We start from the raw sequence: 18,956 nt of genomic DNA on the forward strand, positions 1-18,956 counted from the left end.
AGGCCCGCTCGTTTAAATGAAGTCATGATGAAAAGCTTTTTTTTTTTTTTTTTTGTTTCTTAACCAATAGCCTTTTTTTTTTAACTCTTTGAAATACTATTTACAAAAGTCCTTATATCATAATGATAAAATAATGAACTGGAGTTGTACTTGGTCTTGTCTGAGTGTAGAAGATCTCTTAGGAAGCACCTGCTGTAGGGGTACATGGCACCATAGGAAGGGATTTCTTTGACAGTGTATACAACCAACTCAACATCCTGGAGCAGAACGGTGATGTTGAATTTGATGAAATGAAGCACTCCACTTAGGGCATGTCACAAATCTAATCTCCTCATGGTACAATCCCTTCACCTTCACTGAGGCTGGGAGTTGGAAAATCCTGAAAATCCTTAATGGAGAAAAATGTCCTATCATCCATAAACTTTGAGCAGAAACAGTCTCTTCTGGTTAATAAACATTCCAGAAGTGATAACCTGAAACAAAACTTGGTATCAATAAAATGCTTACTGATGCACTGCAAATCAAGATTATTATTCCACATGTTTCATATACTGAACATGGCAGATTAAGAGGAAATATATATCAAATTTAATTGAGGATATGGTTTAAGGACATCAAGAAAAAACTAAACCATAGTGAATTTGAAATCTGTACACATAAAATTAATGTGAATTTCATCAACATGCAACATCAAACCTTTATACTTGTTTAGCAATATCACAGATCATGAAATGAGACAAAAGACACAGGTCAATAACAATAGCCTAACAATCAAGCTACTGACACATTTAAAGAAAAAAAATGTGATCAAATCAAGATCTATTATCCTACTTTCAGCACATGGATATTGTGATATTTATCCCAAAGTTGCCACTGTCTGCAAACAACTGGGCAATGGAGGTATCAAACACCAGGCAATCTGAGTTTATGATGGCTGATTGGACGCCTTCGTGTATGAATTGGGGCATGGCTTCCCAGGTGAGTCTCCGTCTTGGTCCATTCAATTCCAATCTGCCAACATAAGTGTAACATGATTACTTATGGATGCTCCCTATGTGTGCTGAGTGGCATCAACGAAACACAGTATGTAAGTGTGTCCAGTACAAAAACATCTTGTCATAAATATTTACTAACATTAGCACATATAATTAACATACCTTAGCACTTTAGATGACACTAAAGTGGCATTTTGATTTTAATGTAAAGTATGCAATGACAATATGGAAGATGATATATACAAAGGGAAAAGGAATACAACATATTTGAGAGCAAAATTATCACAAGATGTATACTTCCCATAAGAGTTCCAATAAATATACATTAATTTACTTCAATGCTTCTCAAGAGGTAGGAGAAACACAGCTGGGTTGGAAGAATTCTGTCACTGCTTTCCCTACAAACTGTAAGGGATAACTCAAAAGGACAATAAAAGGTGACTGAAGATCTCCCTTAGTCCATGATCCTCAAGACACACACACACACATACACACACACACACACATTTCTTGCAAAAACATAATTTACAGACAGAAGAATGTCAGTATTATAACACTCCCCTTTTGCAATAAGTTAAACAGAGGCGCATATAAAGAGCATCTTATTATGGCTTAATATTCCATTCTCTTATCAGTGGGGGCTCACTTGACAGATAATGCCATTAAAAGCAAATGCAGGAAATGCCTGTTTACTGAGGCCTTGTGCTACATACCTTGCTGGTCGTGTGATGCATAAGATTTCTTCTTTTCCTTGTTTCCCTCATCCTATGCCACAGTTAGGTGATGTGGAAGACAAGCATCATTTCGAGAAGGAATGTGTCGATGTACCCCCTAGAACATGGCTTGCGATTTTTTCTCAGCAGACTGAAGTTGTTCGGCAGTTGAAATGTTTCCTTACCTGTAGATGAAACAGACTGGCGATCTCGTTTGTTTAATTCACCACAGGATACCAGAAGGACCCTATGCAAGTGGATGTGTTCCTCACACTAGACTGCGCAGCAGGTAGTTTAGGGAGGCTGACCAGAGGTAGTGGCAGCTGTGAAGGAGGCTGGTGTTACAACGATACATTTATATGGTTACATGAGGTCAGAAGGACCCACACCAGACTATATATATGGTAATCTAGTTAAAGGCAGCTGTAAGAGGGTGAAATCTGTGGCCATATCAATATATATATATATATATATTCTCTCAGACGTAGCATGTATCCCCTCGCACCAGCACAATAATCATGGGGAAAGGAAAAGAAAAATTCTAGAAAGTGTAATAGTAATATTAGTTTCTTCACAAAACAACTCTGTACAAAGAAAAGCAGACCAACTCACTTTTTTTAAATAGCAATTCACTCTCCTATTTTTTATTAGGAATTATTTCAGAAGATTTTGAATCTGTACGATCATCAAATTTATGCAATCTCCCTATTTTTTTTTTTTTTTTTTCCTGTCCGGTTTCTCTAGCTTATTAGAGCTAGGACGATACCTTCTAATGAAGGACTTTGGATTTGGCATTGGAAATGGTTATCTCGAGTGGATGCCCTTCCTACCCTCGGACCGTGGCCAGGATCCAAACCTGTGCACCTGAGGACCCCTCAGCCCCCACAGCACACGCGGCCCCACTGTACCACGGCAGCGCCCTTAAGCAATCTTCCTATGAATTCTCCATTTAAGAAAAAATAAGAAAGACAGCTTATGGTCACAGGGATATCTATTTCCTATACTCCATTTACCTTTCAAGAATCTCAGGTGGACCTTTTTTTTCCTTAGATAGAGCAGGTCATTTTGAAGAGAGGGAGTATAGGGAACACAGGCACCCTTCAGGTGTTTATTTGCTTCATCAGCAGTTGGCATCAGTTTGTGCACCAGTGCTACAAGACCAGCACACACTAACATACCATTCATTCTCGGACTAGGACAATAAATTTAGATTTACAGTATATGTAACACACTCATCATTCTCCAGAATATTCAAAATGCAAGTCCAGAGTAACACATCAGTTGAAGAATCTGTTGAAATATAATCCTTAAGTACTGGGTTTAAAACGCAATTAGTGACAACAAACTAGAGATACATCGGACATTTGAACTGCAGGCTGGAGATGGGGATGTCAAATCCTTACACCTTTGTGGAGGTGGATGAAAAGAAGTATATGTATAATATGAAATCTGCTAATGAGCATTCTGCACTATCAACAACTGACAGTGACGTGAATTCTTGCCAATTTTCACTTCTAGGCATATTCATATGATCTATATCACCTAAACCCAGTTGTCCTGAGAGCCCCATTTGACAACTTGCATAGTTCATGTAACCCCCAAATAAGTTGTAAGCCTTCTGGGTACATCTTCGTGGCCAGAAGATTTCAGTGACAACAGCCCCTCTAACAAACTATCAGCTGCCGATCATAAAACATAAAACGAGGTATCGACAATCCAATATTTAAAAAAGAAAAGATATCGAGTAGCTCTTCGTAATCTTCAAGTAAGCTCAGTTCTGTATCTGGGCAATGCGAAGCGTCCTCAGCTCAACAGTGGACACCTAAGAAAGAGTTAATGCTTGCGAGGACAGTAAATCATCAGATTCAAACTTGTGCTTCTGGTCTTATGGAGTCTGTTTCAATACCCCCTGAGGCAACTGTGTCATCTGCATATCTGCATTACATTCTGGCTGCGGCGTTTCACATCTCGGTTCTTTGCCGAAAGTGAATCACAGAACGTCGCTGTAGAGCCATATTTACTGAATTAATGGTGGAGGAAAGTGTTTGCCGAAGCGTGTGTGTGTTAATTGTCTTGATCTCTCTTGACCGCCAACTGTTAAGTTAAGCGGTGGTGTGTGTGTGTGTGTGTGTCAGAGCGTTACGTCTGTCACATGAGAGGAGTCGTTCTTCTCTAAGTCGTCGTCTTCTTGGTAGAGGTCACGAGCCATGCCATATCGCCGAGCCAGGCGGCGGAGGGCGCGGCGCTCCCTCAGACACTCTTGGCGCACGTGATGCCAGTGGAAGAGCAGCACCATCACTACCACCACCACTGCCAGAGCCGCGCACACCTACAAAGTCACACCAAGTCATACCGTGTTGTGTGAAATGATGAACACAACCTCACAGGCGAGAATTCCCTAAACACAACACGGGTATAGAATCTACGTTGTGAAATTAACCGGAAAACTAGGAAACGTTGTGAAGGAAAGTGGAGTTTAGAAAAAAAAAAATAGATAAATGTCATCAGGACACCAGAAAAAAGAAAACAAAAAAAAAAACAGCAACCGTATCGAAAGCCAAGAGAATTAAGACACTAATGTCACAGAGATATGACGGCAGGACGAGAAGGTAAACGATGGCCAAGAAAGTAAAGATATGTATGTAAGATGACCACATTTCTGAATTAATGGAGAAAATATAAAAATATCTGAACATTATTTTTTTCATGATCAGTATTAACATGACAATATAATTAACATTAAGTAACAGTCTGAAAATATTTCAATAACTGGCTAATTATGTGGATTTACTGACTCACAAAACACACACACACGCACACACACACTTCACCTGGGAACGCCCGTCACGCTTACCTGGATAAGGGGTGAGATGGCGGGGTCTAGGCCAGAGTTGATGGCAGTCTGAATGGAGGACCGCGGCGTCACTCCCGTCGAGAACTCCTCCACGCCACGTTTGTCCTCGCCCCTTCAGATGTGTGAAGATACCGTGTGAGTGATGAAGGACACAGAAAACAGACAGACAGGCTTATCCAGGAATTCTTGTGATAGTACCTCCATATTCAGGTCATAATCTCTTAAACCATTTACAAACAATTTCCTGAGTAAGAAACGGGGCTTATTCAGAACAGGAGACTGAAATCTTAAATACTAAAACTTTGGGAACTTTGCAACACTTCTCATTTTCCTCAACATGTGTACACGTTCTTTAATATCTAAGATACACTGCCTCCTGAAATCCTGAGTATGCGTTAAGACGTTGTTCATACCTGAGGGCGGGACGAGCCTCGAGCTCCCCGCCGTGCATCACCGCCCGCAGTACATTGTAGAAGCGGTGGGTGGCGTTGAGTGCCGCGTCACCCACCCATGAAGGCCGGGCCGCAGGAGTAGGCGGTGGGAGGACAGGTGTGGGTGTGACCACATAAGTTACAGCGTTGCTGTCACTCAAAGCATTGTCCTTAACAAGGTTGTGGTGGACAGGGTCATCCCATGGTGCCACCACGGATATAGTGGGCAGGATAGTGTAGCGGCCGCCCTGTGAACACAATATTGAATAATACGTCTGGTGGACTGTGTGTAAGTTCGGGTGTGTATCTGCTTTTCCTGAGTCACCATGGTGCCACAACAACACTCGCTAACTGTCTCTCCCTCTCCCGTGTCCCCAATAAATTTAATGCAAAACACGAAGAATATGAAAGCACTGACCTGATGAAGACCGCCCAAAGGATTGGTAACCTGATGGGGATCCTCTAGCAAAGAGCCGTGGGAAGGTAGTGGTGGGGCTATCAGCGTTGTGGCGGGGTCTGGGCAGCACAGCCTCATCATCCTTGACATTGTTACCAGTACATTGTCGCCTTCAAACCCAGAAGCCATGATGAAGAGCCAGATCTTCCGGTTACCCTCAGGGAGATAGACACCACTATATCACAGCAGTAGCATCTTCCAAATTCACTGTTCTTGCCTCACTAAAGTGAACACACCTGAAAAAGAGAGCGTCTCATTAATTCTAACCACACCGGTACTTACGCTACCAAATTCCTGATGTTTATCAGTTTTCTGCCACCAACCTGATAGTGCTGACAACTCAGTCAAAAATCGTTGCTAATGATGGCACTCGCAGCCTCCACTTAGGCCAAGATCGTGAAAACTCTCAAGTCCACCACGACCATCATTGCAGCATTTCTTTTACTGGGACCGGCTCAATTCTGGCTTTCAGTATTAACTTTTTATTCAGCGTCGTTACAGCGATAGCAAATCTCAGTTATGGCGATAGTGGATCCCAGAGATGCAGAGCCGTTCACTTGTCTGAAGATAAAAAAAATAAATAAAATAAATAAATAAATAAATAAATAAAAAAAAATGTAAGGTGTGGGTGGGTGAGTGGGTGAATAATACCTCAATATTGTAGGCCGTCACCTCTTACCCGCTGTGTAACATATGGTGACTTGCGTCAGTACGCTGTATTACCTATTTTTACACGCGCGCGAGAGCACACACACACACACACACACCTATCTATCTATTGATCTACCTATTTATCTCTATCTGTGTAGTCGCCAGTTGTCGCCTCACGATGTCCCGCGAGGTTGGTGGCGAGACACATGCGAAGGATGTGTAACAATAAAGAAACTGAGTAAATTAGAGTAATGAAGTTGTGCGAGAGGAGGACTATACTGTAGAGAGCTCTAGAGAGATAGTAAGGGTCGTGTTTAGGTAATCATATTGCCAGTTCATTAGTTGTGCTCTTATGATGCCTATTTGTATTATTTACATGTGCATCATCTGTTGTGGTTCAATACTCCGCTTGATGATGTCAAATAATTGTCAATACAGGTTAACCGCATTAATTAAACCGACTAAACGGTTGGATCATTTGTCATCCTGAATCCCTACACTCCTCACGGCGAGTACAACAATCTGTATGTAAATATATATATATATATATATATATATATATATATATATATATATATATATATATATATATATATATATATATATATATATATATATATATATATATTTATTTATTTATTTATACACACACACACACACACACACACACACACACACACACACACACACACACACACCACAGCTGGTTATGATGATAATGATGATAATGATAAATAATATTAATGGTGGTGGTGGTGACGATGATGATGACGATGATGATGGTGGTGGTGGCGGTTATGGTGATGGTGGTTTTGGTGGCGATGATGATGATGATGGTGATGATCATGATGATCGTGACGATGATGATGATGATGATGATGATGATGATAACGATGGTGCTGGTTGTGGTGGTGTCGGTGGTGGTGGTGGTGGTGGTGGTGGTGGTGGTGGTGGTGGTGGTGGTGGTGGTGATGATGATGATGATGATGATGATGATGATGATGATGATGATGATGATGATGATGATGATGATGATGATGGTGATGATGATGATGATGATGATGATAACGATGATGATTATGATGGTTGTGGTGGTGGTGGTGGTAGTGGTGGTAGTGATGATGATGATGGTGATGATGATGATGATGATGATGATGATGATGATGATGGACTGGTAACAATCTTTCTAAAATGCAAATGTAAACTTTCACGAAGAAACACAAAAGATCGGATACGTCCTTCCTAAATTCCCCTATCCATTAGTTCACTGGTGCACTCATCGGTCACGTTACTTCCTGCTGCGGTGCGCTTCTTTCACAAGTGAGTTTCACCAGCAGGGACTTCACTGAAACAGCACAGCGCCGCAAGCTCCTGTTGAGGTGATGCGTGCTGCACCACCACACACAGCGAAACACTGGCTCTCTTATTGCCGTCTTTTCTCTTTTTTTTTTTTTTTTCTTCATTTTACGAAGCATCAGAGGCACCTCCTTGCATGTAAAAAGAGGCACAATAAAAGATGTGCATATTTTTCCTTTTTTTTTTCTTCTTTTTCAGCACCATCTAGTGCCACTGGGCTTGTGAAGTGATGCAGGCGCAAAAAAAAAAAATATTATTGTAGAAGCCACTTGAAAATTCACAGCTACAAGACTAAAATTGAATTATAATATTCGCAAATAATAATAATAATAATAATAATAATAATAATAATAATAATAATAATAATAATAATAATAACAGCAAAAGCAACACAGCACCAGCCAAACCTATCCTGCACTACACAGCAATGCTCACAAGTCGACAAGTAAGCAGAAGCTCCTCGCTGCTGTCGTGACCAGCGGAAACACTCAAGGCAACGCGACCCCGGGCTGCGGGACAGACGCGCGTAGGAACAACAGTACCAATGTTTGGCTGGCTGAGAAGTGACTGGCGGAAACTTAAAAGTGGTGCCGATTTAGCCCCTCCCTCCCCCCGCAGCCCCCTTGCATTCTCCCTCGCTCCCACAAAACTCCTCCTACGTCGACTTCCCGCCCTCCTCCCTTTCCCCTCCTGTACTCCCCAGTATCTCCAGTAGTGACGAACGCGTTACCTCCCCATTAATTCACCCCGCACTCATCCACCTGTGCGTCACGTCCTGGTCATGCAGCGTTTCCTTGCACTCCCCACTCCCCCACACACTCTCATATCACCATCATCTCCACGCACCTCAATTTCACTGCCTCCTCCACTAAACTGAACGTAACTGCACTAAGAGCGAAGACGTATGTACACCTCAGCGTCACCGTTACCACACCCGCAAGGCAAGAACAGTTCCAGCCGCGTCACTTTGCCAGTTGAGACAAGATGAGGCGTCATTAGAAGTTGTCAATTCGAGTAAAATCTTGAAGTCTAGAGAGGAAGACACTTTATTTACTAATAAGTAAGGGATTTTTTTAGGCAGGTAAGACTATTTTTATTTATTTATTTTTTTTCGTGCGTCTGTTTATCTATTCAGTTATCCATTGTTAGGTATAACTTTTCATCCTTCCTCGTCTCCACAACACAACAGTCACGGCGGGAACCAATCGTGAGAAAGATGCAAAACAAAAAAAGATTGCCAAGAAAACACCAGAATAATCTGAACAGATAAGTAAGCAAAATTCTCTCTCTCTCTCTCTCTCTCTCTCTCTCTCTCTCTCTCTCTCTCTCTCTCTCTCTCTCTCTCTCTCTCTCTTTCTGTGTGTGTGTGTGTGTGTGTGTGTGTGTGTGTGTGTGTGTGTGTGTGTGTGTGTGTGTGTGTGTGTGTGTGTGTGTGTGTGTGTGTGTGAACTCTCAATACAATGCTTCTCCCTTCTCTTCTCTCTCAAGACCGAGTGTTGTGTAATAGCAAAGGAACAACACTCGAGCCTTCCCTCGCACGACAAACGCAGGAGGCGATGGTAAATCAAGTTGGACTTTAGAGAAATTTCGCCAGTATCTCCCCTGTCCCAAAAGTATTCACGTAATTGACGACTTATGATTACGATGATGGCACACGGGATAGATGGGAAGGCGTTAGGCTCGATATGGTCATGGCTAAGCGACAAGCGACAGAGAGATATAATAAACGACTCTAAATCCGAGTGGGGTCATGTAATTAGTGGGGTGCCATAGGGATCAGTATTAGGGCCATTATTGTTTTTAATATATATCAATGACTTGGATAGTGGAATTAGTAGTGATGTTAGTAAACTTGCGGATGATACAAAGATAGGTAGATTAATTAGGTCAGAATCGGATGCCATCGCCTTGCAGGCAGATTTAGATGAGATGAATGAATGGACGGACAAATACAGTTTAATATCAACAAATGCAAAGTACTCAGCGTAGGTAGAGGAAACCCACACAGTAGTTGCACAATAAACAACGAAACTCTGGTAGGTTCAGGGTACGAAAAAAATTTAAGAGTTATAGTCAGCTCTGAACTCCGTCCAGGAAAGCAATGCATAAAGGCCAGAAACAGGGCAAATAAGGTTCATTTTTAGGAGTGTTAAAAGTAGAAGGCCCGAAGTAATATGGACGGGTTTATGGAAGGGGATGATAAGTGGAAATAGGTAAGTATATTTCACACAGGGACTGCCACGTATAAGCCTGGTGGCTTCTTGCAGTTTCCCTTATTTCTTATGTTCTTATGTTCTGATGATGATGATGATGATGATGATGATGTTATTGTTGTTGTTGTTGTTGTTGTTGGTGGTGGTGGTGGTGTTGGTGGTGTTGGTGGTCATCGTGATGATGGTCAACTAATTACATTTCATTTCATGCTCTAGTAATTCATCTACAAATCATTAAAGTTGGTGTTTGGACCTATTTAACTTTTTTCTTGTCCCCCATCCTCCCACAGCCTCCGGAACCGTTATAAATATCACATAAATCGAGTAAACACGACAGACTTTCCCCACGTCAGCTGTGGCATAGACTTCTCACCCCGGCAACGCGCCGCCGCCGGCCAGCACGCAGCGCCCGCCGCCGCCGCCGGACCTACGCGGGGAGGGCTGGGCTGGGTTGATCGGTCGCTCCAATTCACAAGGGGATCAATTATTGTTTTTCAGTCCGCGGCCTGTGTGTCAATGACAGGCTCTGCCTCTTGTATTTTCCCATACGCATAAAAGAAAAAGGGAGTAAAAAGAGAAATAGGGCAAAAAAAATCCAGGTATTTTCCTTTAAAAAAAAAAAATTAGAAAAATGCAAATCATGGGGAAAATTTTCCTCTTTTCTGAGTAAAAAGTAGAACGAAACAAGTGAGAAGACGTCTAAAATGTTCCAACTACTATTTTCCCTTCTGTCATGTTTTACGACCAGCAATGAATAAAGAGACGAGGTCACTAAGTATTATTATCATCGCGATTCATTTCAGACAACGCACAACACCTAATGCACACCTACGTTGTGCAACACCTCTCCTGTAATGGTAAAGTGATTGATAATGACTCACTTGGATTATGACTACACTTCGTATGTCTACTGAAGATGCGCAAACATACACACACACACACACACACACACATACAGATCAAATTAATCACGTACGATGGAGTAGTAAGGAGGAGTGGTGGAGGGGGGGGGTGAGAGGGAAGGAGGAAGGCAACGCCCTCCCCACCCACCCCCCAACGACTGAGGAAACTATTAAGTGTGTCTGACCACCGGCTGTTAGTGGGTCAGGCGCCACCTGTTGCTGCTCACCGGTGCTTGGTTCAACCATCCCAAGTATCGAATATACATTCTTTTTTTTTCTCTCTTTTTTCATGGGTGTGTGTGTGTGTGTGAGTGGGTGGGTGGGTGGCCGTGTGTGTGTGTTTGTGACTTGGTGGATGTTTGGACGGGTGTGTGTATCGACGTACACATACATTGATGACTAACTGTAACTGATGACATAGGTGAAAGATTTAAGGAAATGAAGCTGAAGGCGAGTATTATAAACACGAACTTATCTTTTCCATCATTATATAAGACCAAGATCCACATTATTTTACACCACCAAGATGCCTTAACGCTGTGTGCGCGTGTGTATTCACACTCGCTGGCATTTGAGTTGGAAGATGGAATAACAGGGAGTAAGGACGGTTGCCTTTGGAAGGAGTGCATCGAGTGTGCACACTTTCATACACAACATAGATCTCTGCAGCCGTTGATAACACTTCAGAGACACGTACAGCTCCTCGAATGTACCTGACTTGTTTTCTGATGTCTATATACTATTATTATGTGGACGCTTAAAGATATTACATAATACGCAAGACCCTAGGTTTAATATACAAAATGAATTATTCTTCTACTTTTTTACTTATATCATTTTGCCCATTTACAGTAAGGTTCGTTGAATAATAGCTTGTTTTCATGTTTTATAGCATGTTTTTTGCTCTTAGTTTTCTCTTTAGTCTTTGTGTTTGATTTCAGGATTCAATAATTTTAGTCTGTTTTATTTTCTTGTCTCAAAATTTCACGGTAAGTAAATTTCTAACATAGTCCATTTTGTTCATTGTTAGGCTTTTTTTCAGTTGTTTTGAGTCACGTTTGTCTGATTTGCTATAGTTGTGTTTTTTTTCGGTTATCTGTTCATACGTCTATTGCACGTGTTGATTTTTGTTACTGAAACAATTTCCTCCTGCAATTTATACGAACGATTTATTGTGTAGGTATACAGCCTGTTATGTTTATACACAATGGATTTTTTACTGTAACGTTTATACAAAACACTGCATGTGTTCTTTGCTGCTTTCATCAATTATCCTACTACTGCTGCCGTTGCCGCCTCGCCACACAGTGCCATCGAGACCACTGGGGTGTAATGTGAGCAGCGGCATACAAACAAGCAAGTAAAGATTCGTCACCGGTGATGCAAAACAGAAGTCGATTGAAGGTTGCGTCTTAGTCCTATTGCTGACGATTAACGAGCAACGAGTCTTTTTCATCCGTCTCTCCATAAACCCGCATACTGGAAGACGATTACTCAAATGTTTCAGCCCCCATCTATTAACATGTCGTAGTTTAAGGGGCGTTTTCATAGTTAACTTCATTATTAACAAAAATTTTTCATTATCATTGACAAAAAAATTACTCATGAGGATGTAGCTAATTGCTTATGTGGCCCGTGAAAATATTCCTTATGAGAGCCTACATCGTTTCAAAATAGGGATCCATTTTTCGTAGTCAGCGGCAGTCAGTAATGAGTGTACCACAATGTGAAACAGTTACTACAGTTCGCTTTGTATTGCATTCACAGTGCCTGGAGGGTCACACTAACTGGGAGCAAGCAAGGAGCGAGGCAGCAGCAGATGATGACTTGCGGGAGAAGTTCCATGACTGCAGTGTAACGAATTTGTGACTCTCTGTTTCCCGACATTACACCCACGCACGTTAGTAATGAATGTTCTAAAGTATAACAGGTGAAGGTGAGTGTTCACAGAGAGACACGATAAAGAACAGTATGAAAAGAGCCAAAATTCTCACTTGCTGCAGGAGAAGCAAAGTGACACACAGCACACACAGGAAGAAGAATGATGACGTGAAAGAAGTGACATCTTTTACAAGAAATTTCGGTTTATCTATCTATATGTCTATCTATCTATCTATCTATCTATCTGTCTGTCTGTTTATGTGTTTGTCTGTCTGACACTCCATTTATCTTACTATATTCTTGGGCGTGATAAGATAGGAGTGTAATACAGCAAATGTTTCACGTGTTTCATCTTGATACTAGTCCACTTGACTAAACCCACTCAAACTCTTAGCCAGATACTCTCTCTCTCTCTCTCTCTCTCTCTCTCTCTCTCTCTCTCTCTCTCTCTCTCTCTCTCTCTCTCTCTCTCTCTCTCTCTATCTATCTATCTATCTATCACCGCCATCATCATCATTATCATCATCATTATCATTTTCACCATCATATCATCATTATCATCATCAGGGACTGGCACGTGTAGGACTGACGGCTTATTGCAGCTTCCTTTATGTTATTTATTGTTTATTATTATTATTATTATTATTATTATTATTATTATTATTATTATTATTGGTATTATTCTTATTATTATTATTAGTAGTAGTAGTAGTAGTAGTTATTATTATTATTATTATTATTATTATTATTATTATTATTATTATTATTATTATTGGTATTATTTCTATTATTATTATTATTATTATTATTATTATTATTATTATTATTGTTATTAATAATAATAATATTATTATTATTATTATTATCATTATTATTATTATTATTATTATTATTATTATTATTATTACTACTACTACCACTACTACTACGATAACTATTACTATTACTATTACTACTACTACTACTACTACTACTACTATTACTACTACTACTACTACTACTACTACTACTACTACTACTATTGCTGCTACTACCGCTGCTGTTTCTTTTGCTGCTAGTAGTAGTAGTAGTAGTAGTAGTAGTAGTAGTAGTAGTAGTAGTAGTAGTAGCAGCAGCAGCAGCAGCAGCAGCAGCAGCAGCAGCAGCAGCAGCAGCAGCAGCAGCAGCAGCAGCAGCAGCAGCAGCAGTAGTAGTAGTAGTAGTAGTAGTAGTAGTAGTAGTAGTAGTAGTAGTAGTAGTAGTAGCAGTAGTAGTAGTAGTAGCAGTAGTAGTAGTAGTAGAAGTCATAGTAGTAGTAGTAGTAGTAGTAAGAAGAAGAAGAAGAATTGTTATTGTCTGAAGAAGCGACCAAAAGCGAAAACAATCAGAGTGTTCTGGAGTACTTGAGTTATGCATGTGTTTACACCTGGCGAGACAATAATGGATCCTTAAAAATGCACTGCTGACTCCTGGACCTGTTAGGGATTATAAGGTCAGCTGAACGATAAGTGATATTTTTGTGTTTATGTGCTTAAGCTCCTAGGCACCCTCCCTTCCCCTTCGAAAAAGACAGCAGAAATAGCCGTTAGAACGTTTAAGCCTGTTGGTTTCCTTATTATAGGAACTACGTGAGGAACATAATTATGTGATATTCCCTGTGGATAAAGGTTTTGATAAAGTTTATCTTAAAAGAACTACAGTCCGTTCAGAGGAAGAATCTCAGCGAGACATCTGTATTGGTAGCCATGCTCCCCACTGGGTCGCAAAGCCTAAGCGAAACTATCCTCCTTTATAAACCGTGGTATTGTTGAACAAACACAAAATTCGCCTGATTTGTGTAACTTCTGAGCTAAGTGAATATACATGGTGTAACATGAGTTTCTGCAGATGTTGCCGGAGGTGAAAGTACAGGTTAATCCAAGTGGAAAATATTGCATGTTCATATGCATTTTTTTTTTTCTCTCTCTCTCTCTCTTTTTAAGGCGTTGTATAGCCATGGTGGGAAATATAAGTGTGGCCTGGCAATAGATACAACGGCCGGACCAAGCTGGCAACTATTGCGGAGAGACACTATATCCACACACTCCACAATGCTTTAAGTTATGCAATACAATTCATTGTCACAGCTGTGGAAGGGAACTGCGTGTGAATGATTAGCAATCGGCTGATTTGCTGCTAGCCTCGTAACCCTCGCTCTTTCCCACTTCCTGTCCGGGCAGGCAATGTATGGTGCCACGCAGCCTATTATTTACTAGTCGTTTATTACATACATACTATCATGGTGTAATGTTTATCGGTAAATCACCTGTACGTTGCTATCACTGTAAATTTATAGAAATCATGACTAAATAATTCACAGATTCATTGGCCTAACCATTCCAGTGCTGATGATACCATTGTGAAAAATATCACTTAATAGATGCTCATCCATTCAAGAACTCAATAGTGTAAGCAGGGATGCCACAGAACGTCTGACTGCTGATTTTTTCTAAAATCTCTGTTTAAGGCAGAGCAGTTTGTGTTGCTCAATGCCTAAAAAAACAACAACTTCCTCCATCCGTCGACTCGACACAGGCTTCCACATAACTATCCCCTCTTCTTCAGTGGCACGCAACTCTTCCCTTCTTATTCAATGAGCATCCTTACTCTGTCCTTTACTAAAAATCTAAACTCGGAAATTAACATCTCGTATCTTGCTAAAAACAGCTTATAAAATTTGGTGTTCTGGGCTGTCTGTGTATATATATATATATATATATATATATATATATATATATATATATATATATATATATATATATATATATATATATATATATATATATATATCGTATATATATATATATATATATATATATATATATATATATATATATATATATATATATATATATATATATATATATATATATATATATATATATATACAGACAGCCCAGAACACCAAATTTTATAAGCTGTTTTTAGCAAGATACGAGATGTTAATTTCCGAGTTTAGATTTTTAGTAAAGGACAGAGTAAGGATGCTCATTGTATAAGAAGGGAAGAGTTGCGTATATATATATATATATATATATATATATATATATATATATATATATATATATATATATATATATATATATATATATATATATAACGTTCATAAATCACTAAAATCACAGCAAACATGTGAAACCCACGTACACTGAGGTTACCTGAGTCTACTCCTTCAGCTCCCCGGCACCGAGCATCACCTCCAACTGTTCATGTACTTTCTTCACCGACACAGTGACACGATATTCTCCAAGTTGCCCCCCAGAAAGTATTGAGTTCAGTGCATGCAGCGCGCTGTGTTCAAGGAAATTGTCCATTACTGCATTGTTGTGTGGTTTTTCAAAATGAAAAATCTATAAATTAATTAATGAATTGAAAAGACCACCACAAGGAGCGCGTTATGAGTGACATTACAGCTGCCCAGTGTGGGTGGGACCTGGAATCCCCGATACGAGGAATTCATGAACAGTGAATGAGAGGTTGATAGAGGAAGCAGCAAGCTGGTGGCGCCACTGTGCGGGTTGCAGGCAGGTAGGCAGGATGTCAGGGTGGAAGATCGAGTTACTCAGAATTGTGTTACTGGTGGGAGTAACAGCAGGAAGAATACAATCCCTCGCATCCCCCTTCCTTAAAGAGTCTTTTCAACTCTCCTCCAGTGAAGTCCTTCTCGAGGAACTTATTACTGGTCCCCTTCGAGGCCGCGACATATTCCTATTCGTAGATGAATATACCCGCTTCTCAATGCCGACCCTCCCGAGTGACGCAAACACCATCCTGATGGCTACACACAAGGGCTTCAATGTGGGGCATTACCCAAACTACTGCTTACGGGGCTCCAGCTACATAGCTATTCTCCTATTCTCCAGAACACCTTCTGAACTTTTCCATCACCTCTCTCTGTCTGCTGCGTGGAATCCCACCTTTCTCTTACTAATAAATATGAACGCCACGCAATCATCAATGACTATTCTGGATCACGAGGTGGTGCAGCGTTCCAAGCACCTGGTGCTATTGCAGCCCTTCAATAAAGGTACCATAAACACTTTCCTTGTTCTCACCAGCTTTCCCTTCCGTGCGAGGCCTCATGCTGCCATGAGTCTATGGCATAAAACGTATTTTCGATCAGACGCAGACTTATTCCTAGATCGTCATCCCAACATGGAGGGCGCCACGTTACGCTTGGGTTCTTGGTGCGACGACTATCCATTTATCTATCTCCGACACCCCAGTGACGATCAGTGTGTTGGTGCCAACCTGGACACTCTGACCCTGATCGCCGCCAAACTCAACTTCAGTTACGAAGTACAGAAAGAAACCCAAGACCAGAACTGGGGGGCCTTGGAAAATGGCCGCTGGACAGGCATGCTAGGAGATTTGGTTTATAATAATAAGCACCTCGTAATCAATCTTTTCCTTGTTAATTACGAGCGATGGCGAGACTTCGACACCACATATCCATACCACGCCGAGGGGTTCGGGTTCTTGGCTCCCCTGCCGCCTCCAGTCCCGCAGTGGAAGAGCATCACTTATCCCTTCACGGGCATCATGTGGCTGGCCGTGATCGCCTGCACGCTCATCGTGTCTCTGCTGTCCGCCCTCCTGCCCGCCGTCATGGAGAAGGACAGTGTGGACTACGTCAGACACATCTTGATGGTGAGGCTCCCATTAAAAAAAAAAAAAAAAAAAAAAAAAATATTATAAAAGGGCACAGACATAATTAGTTGGGTTCTTATCAGTAATTTTTGTTACTGATGATGCAAGATGGATAATGGAATTAGTAGTGATGTTAGTAAATTTGCGGATGACACAGATAGGTAGATTAATTAGGTCAGAATCGGATGCCATCGCCTTGCAGGCAGATTTTAGATAGGATGAATGAATGGACGGACAGATGGCAAATGCAATTTAATATCAACAAATGCAAAGTACTTAGCGTAGGTGAAGGAAACCCACACAGTAGGTACACATTAAACAACGAAACTCTGGTAGGTACAGGGTACGAGAAAGATTTAGGAGTTATAGTTAGCTCTGAATTCCTTCTAGGAAAACAATGCATAGAGGCCAGAAACAGGGCAAATAGGGTACTAGGATTCATTTTTAGGAGTGTTAAAAGTAGAAGGCCGGAAGTAATATTAAAATTATACTTGGCGCTGGTCAGACCTCATCTAGACTACGCTGTGCAGTTCTAGTCCCCACATTACAGGAAATATATAGGTCTATTAGAATCAGTACAGAGGAGAATGACTAAATGGATACAGGGAATGAGGAGTATTTCTTACGAAGCGAGATTGAAGCTGTTAAATTTACATTTTTTAGAGAGGTGTAGGTTAAGAGGGGACCTGATAGAAGTCTTTAATTAAGTGGTACAAGGGTTATAACAAGGGAGATGTAAGCAAAATTCTTAGGATCAGCAACCAGGGTAGAACAAGAAATAACGGGTTCAAGCTTGAAAAATTTAGGTTTAGGAAGGAGATAGGAAAAAGTTGGTTCTCAAATAGAGTGGTAGATGAGTGGAACGGACTCAGTAATCATGTTGTTAGTGCTAGGACATTAGAGAGCTTTAAGGGAAGATTAGACAAGTTTATGGATGGAGATAATAGATGGAAATAGGTAGGTATATTTCATACAGGGACTGCCACATGTAAGCCTGGTCGCTTCTTGCAGCTTCCCTTATTTCTTATGTTCTTATGTTCTTATGTTAAGATCCTTGTCAAACTATCAATAAAATAATAGAAACACTCTTTAAACTCCAATCTTCCTTTAAAATATGTTAAAGGTAGTCAGAATAAGACACCGAAGTGTTTAAGAAGTGTCATAGGCTTAGAAATTAAATCAATATATATATATATATATATATATATATATATATATATATATATATATATATATATATATATATATATATATATATATATATATATATATATATATATATATATATATATATATATTTCTTTACCTAACGTTCCAACCTTCATTCTGACTCCAGACCGCCAACATTTAATGTCACTCTCGAATAACTATATAATTCTCTCTCTCTCTCTCTCTCTCTCTCTCTCTCTCTCTCTCTCTCTCTCTCTCTCTCTCTCTCTCTCTCTCTCTCTCTCTCTGTCGTGAGGTGTACGGCGGGATCCTGCGGCAAGCGGTACAGCTGCGAGGTGTGGAGTGGCTGGCGGCGTGGTGGTTGTCGTGCATCATCATCACCACTGCCTACACCACCAACCTTGTTGCTTTCCTCACTGTGCCTGTGTACCCAACACGAATGGAGACAGTGGCTGAGCTGGCTCAGTCTCATCTCAGGTACAGTACTATGAGTACAGCACACAACATAACCTTAGCAGTGTCAGACAGGACAGTCTGTGTTCCAGAGATTCATTAATGGGATCCTGCAGCTCTGTGATGACTGTATCAGTTATTGTTGCTTTTATTTTGATGATATAAAATATGATATAATGCAACAATATTTAAACTGACAGGAAAAATCGAAT

General features: G+C 40.5%; 2 protein-coding genes across 3 annotated transcripts in view; one reads left to right on the forward strand and one right to left on the reverse strand.

Annotated features, from left to right (window-relative positions):
* Nucleotides 1–2,247: 2,247 nt before the first annotated feature.
* Nucleotides 2,248–8,038, reverse strand: LOC135102430 (uncharacterized). The gene is made up of 6 exons (XM_064007720.1): nucleotides 7,893–8,038; nucleotides 5,774–6,011; nucleotides 5,412–5,686; nucleotides 4,976–5,241; nucleotides 4,563–4,674; nucleotides 2,248–4,037 (listed from the first exon to the last, which is right to left on the reverse strand). The coding sequence occupies exons 3-6, from the start codon at nucleotides 5,577–5,579 to the stop codon at nucleotides 3,840–3,842; spliced, it is 744 nt and encodes a 247-aa protein (XP_063863790.1). The 5' UTR covers nucleotides 5,580–5,686; nucleotides 5,774–6,011; nucleotides 7,893–8,038; the 3' UTR covers nucleotides 2,248–3,839.
* A 7,484-nt stretch (nucleotides 8,039–15,522) lies between these two features.
* Nucleotides 15,523–18,956, forward strand: part of LOC135102429 (probable glutamate receptor) — a 29,498-nt gene continuing 26,064 nt past the window's right edge. Inside the window, exons 1-2 of one of the 2 annotated variants that reach the window (XM_064007719.1) lie at nucleotides 15,523–17,121; nucleotides 18,587–18,768. In XM_064007719.1, coding sequence (XP_063863789.1) covers nucleotides 16,009–17,121; nucleotides 18,587–18,768 — 1,295 coding nt within the window. In that variant the 5' untranslated portion in view covers nucleotides 15,523–16,008. The remainder of the gene's footprint in view (nucleotides 17,122–18,586; nucleotides 18,769–18,956) is intronic. The other variant, XM_064007718.1, reaches the window with a different exon arrangement.

The sequence above is a fragment of the Scylla paramamosain genome, chromosome 7 (assembly GCF_035594125.1).
Source record: "Scylla paramamosain isolate STU-SP2022 chromosome 7, ASM3559412v1, whole genome shotgun sequence".
In the NCBI taxonomy this organism is placed as follows: Eukaryota; Metazoa; Arthropoda; class Malacostraca; order Decapoda; family Portunidae; genus Scylla; species Scylla paramamosain.

What these genes read in the sequence shown, in the direction of transcription:
- LOC135102430 (XM_064007720.1), bottom strand. Translation starts at nt 5,579, where the DNA reads ATGGCTTCTGGGTTTGAAGGCGACAATGTACTGGTAACAATGTCAAGG. An exon ending in GAGGCTCGTCCCGCCCTCAG is followed by an intron (nt 4,675 to 4,975) that starts GTATGAACAACG and finishes ACACATCTGAAG; the next exon opens with GGGCGAGGACAAACGTGGCG. An exon ending in CCATCTCACCCCTTATCCAG is followed by an intron (nt 4,038 to 4,562) that starts GTAAGCGTGACG and finishes GTGACTTTGTAG; the next exon opens with GTGTGCGCGGCTCTGGCAGT.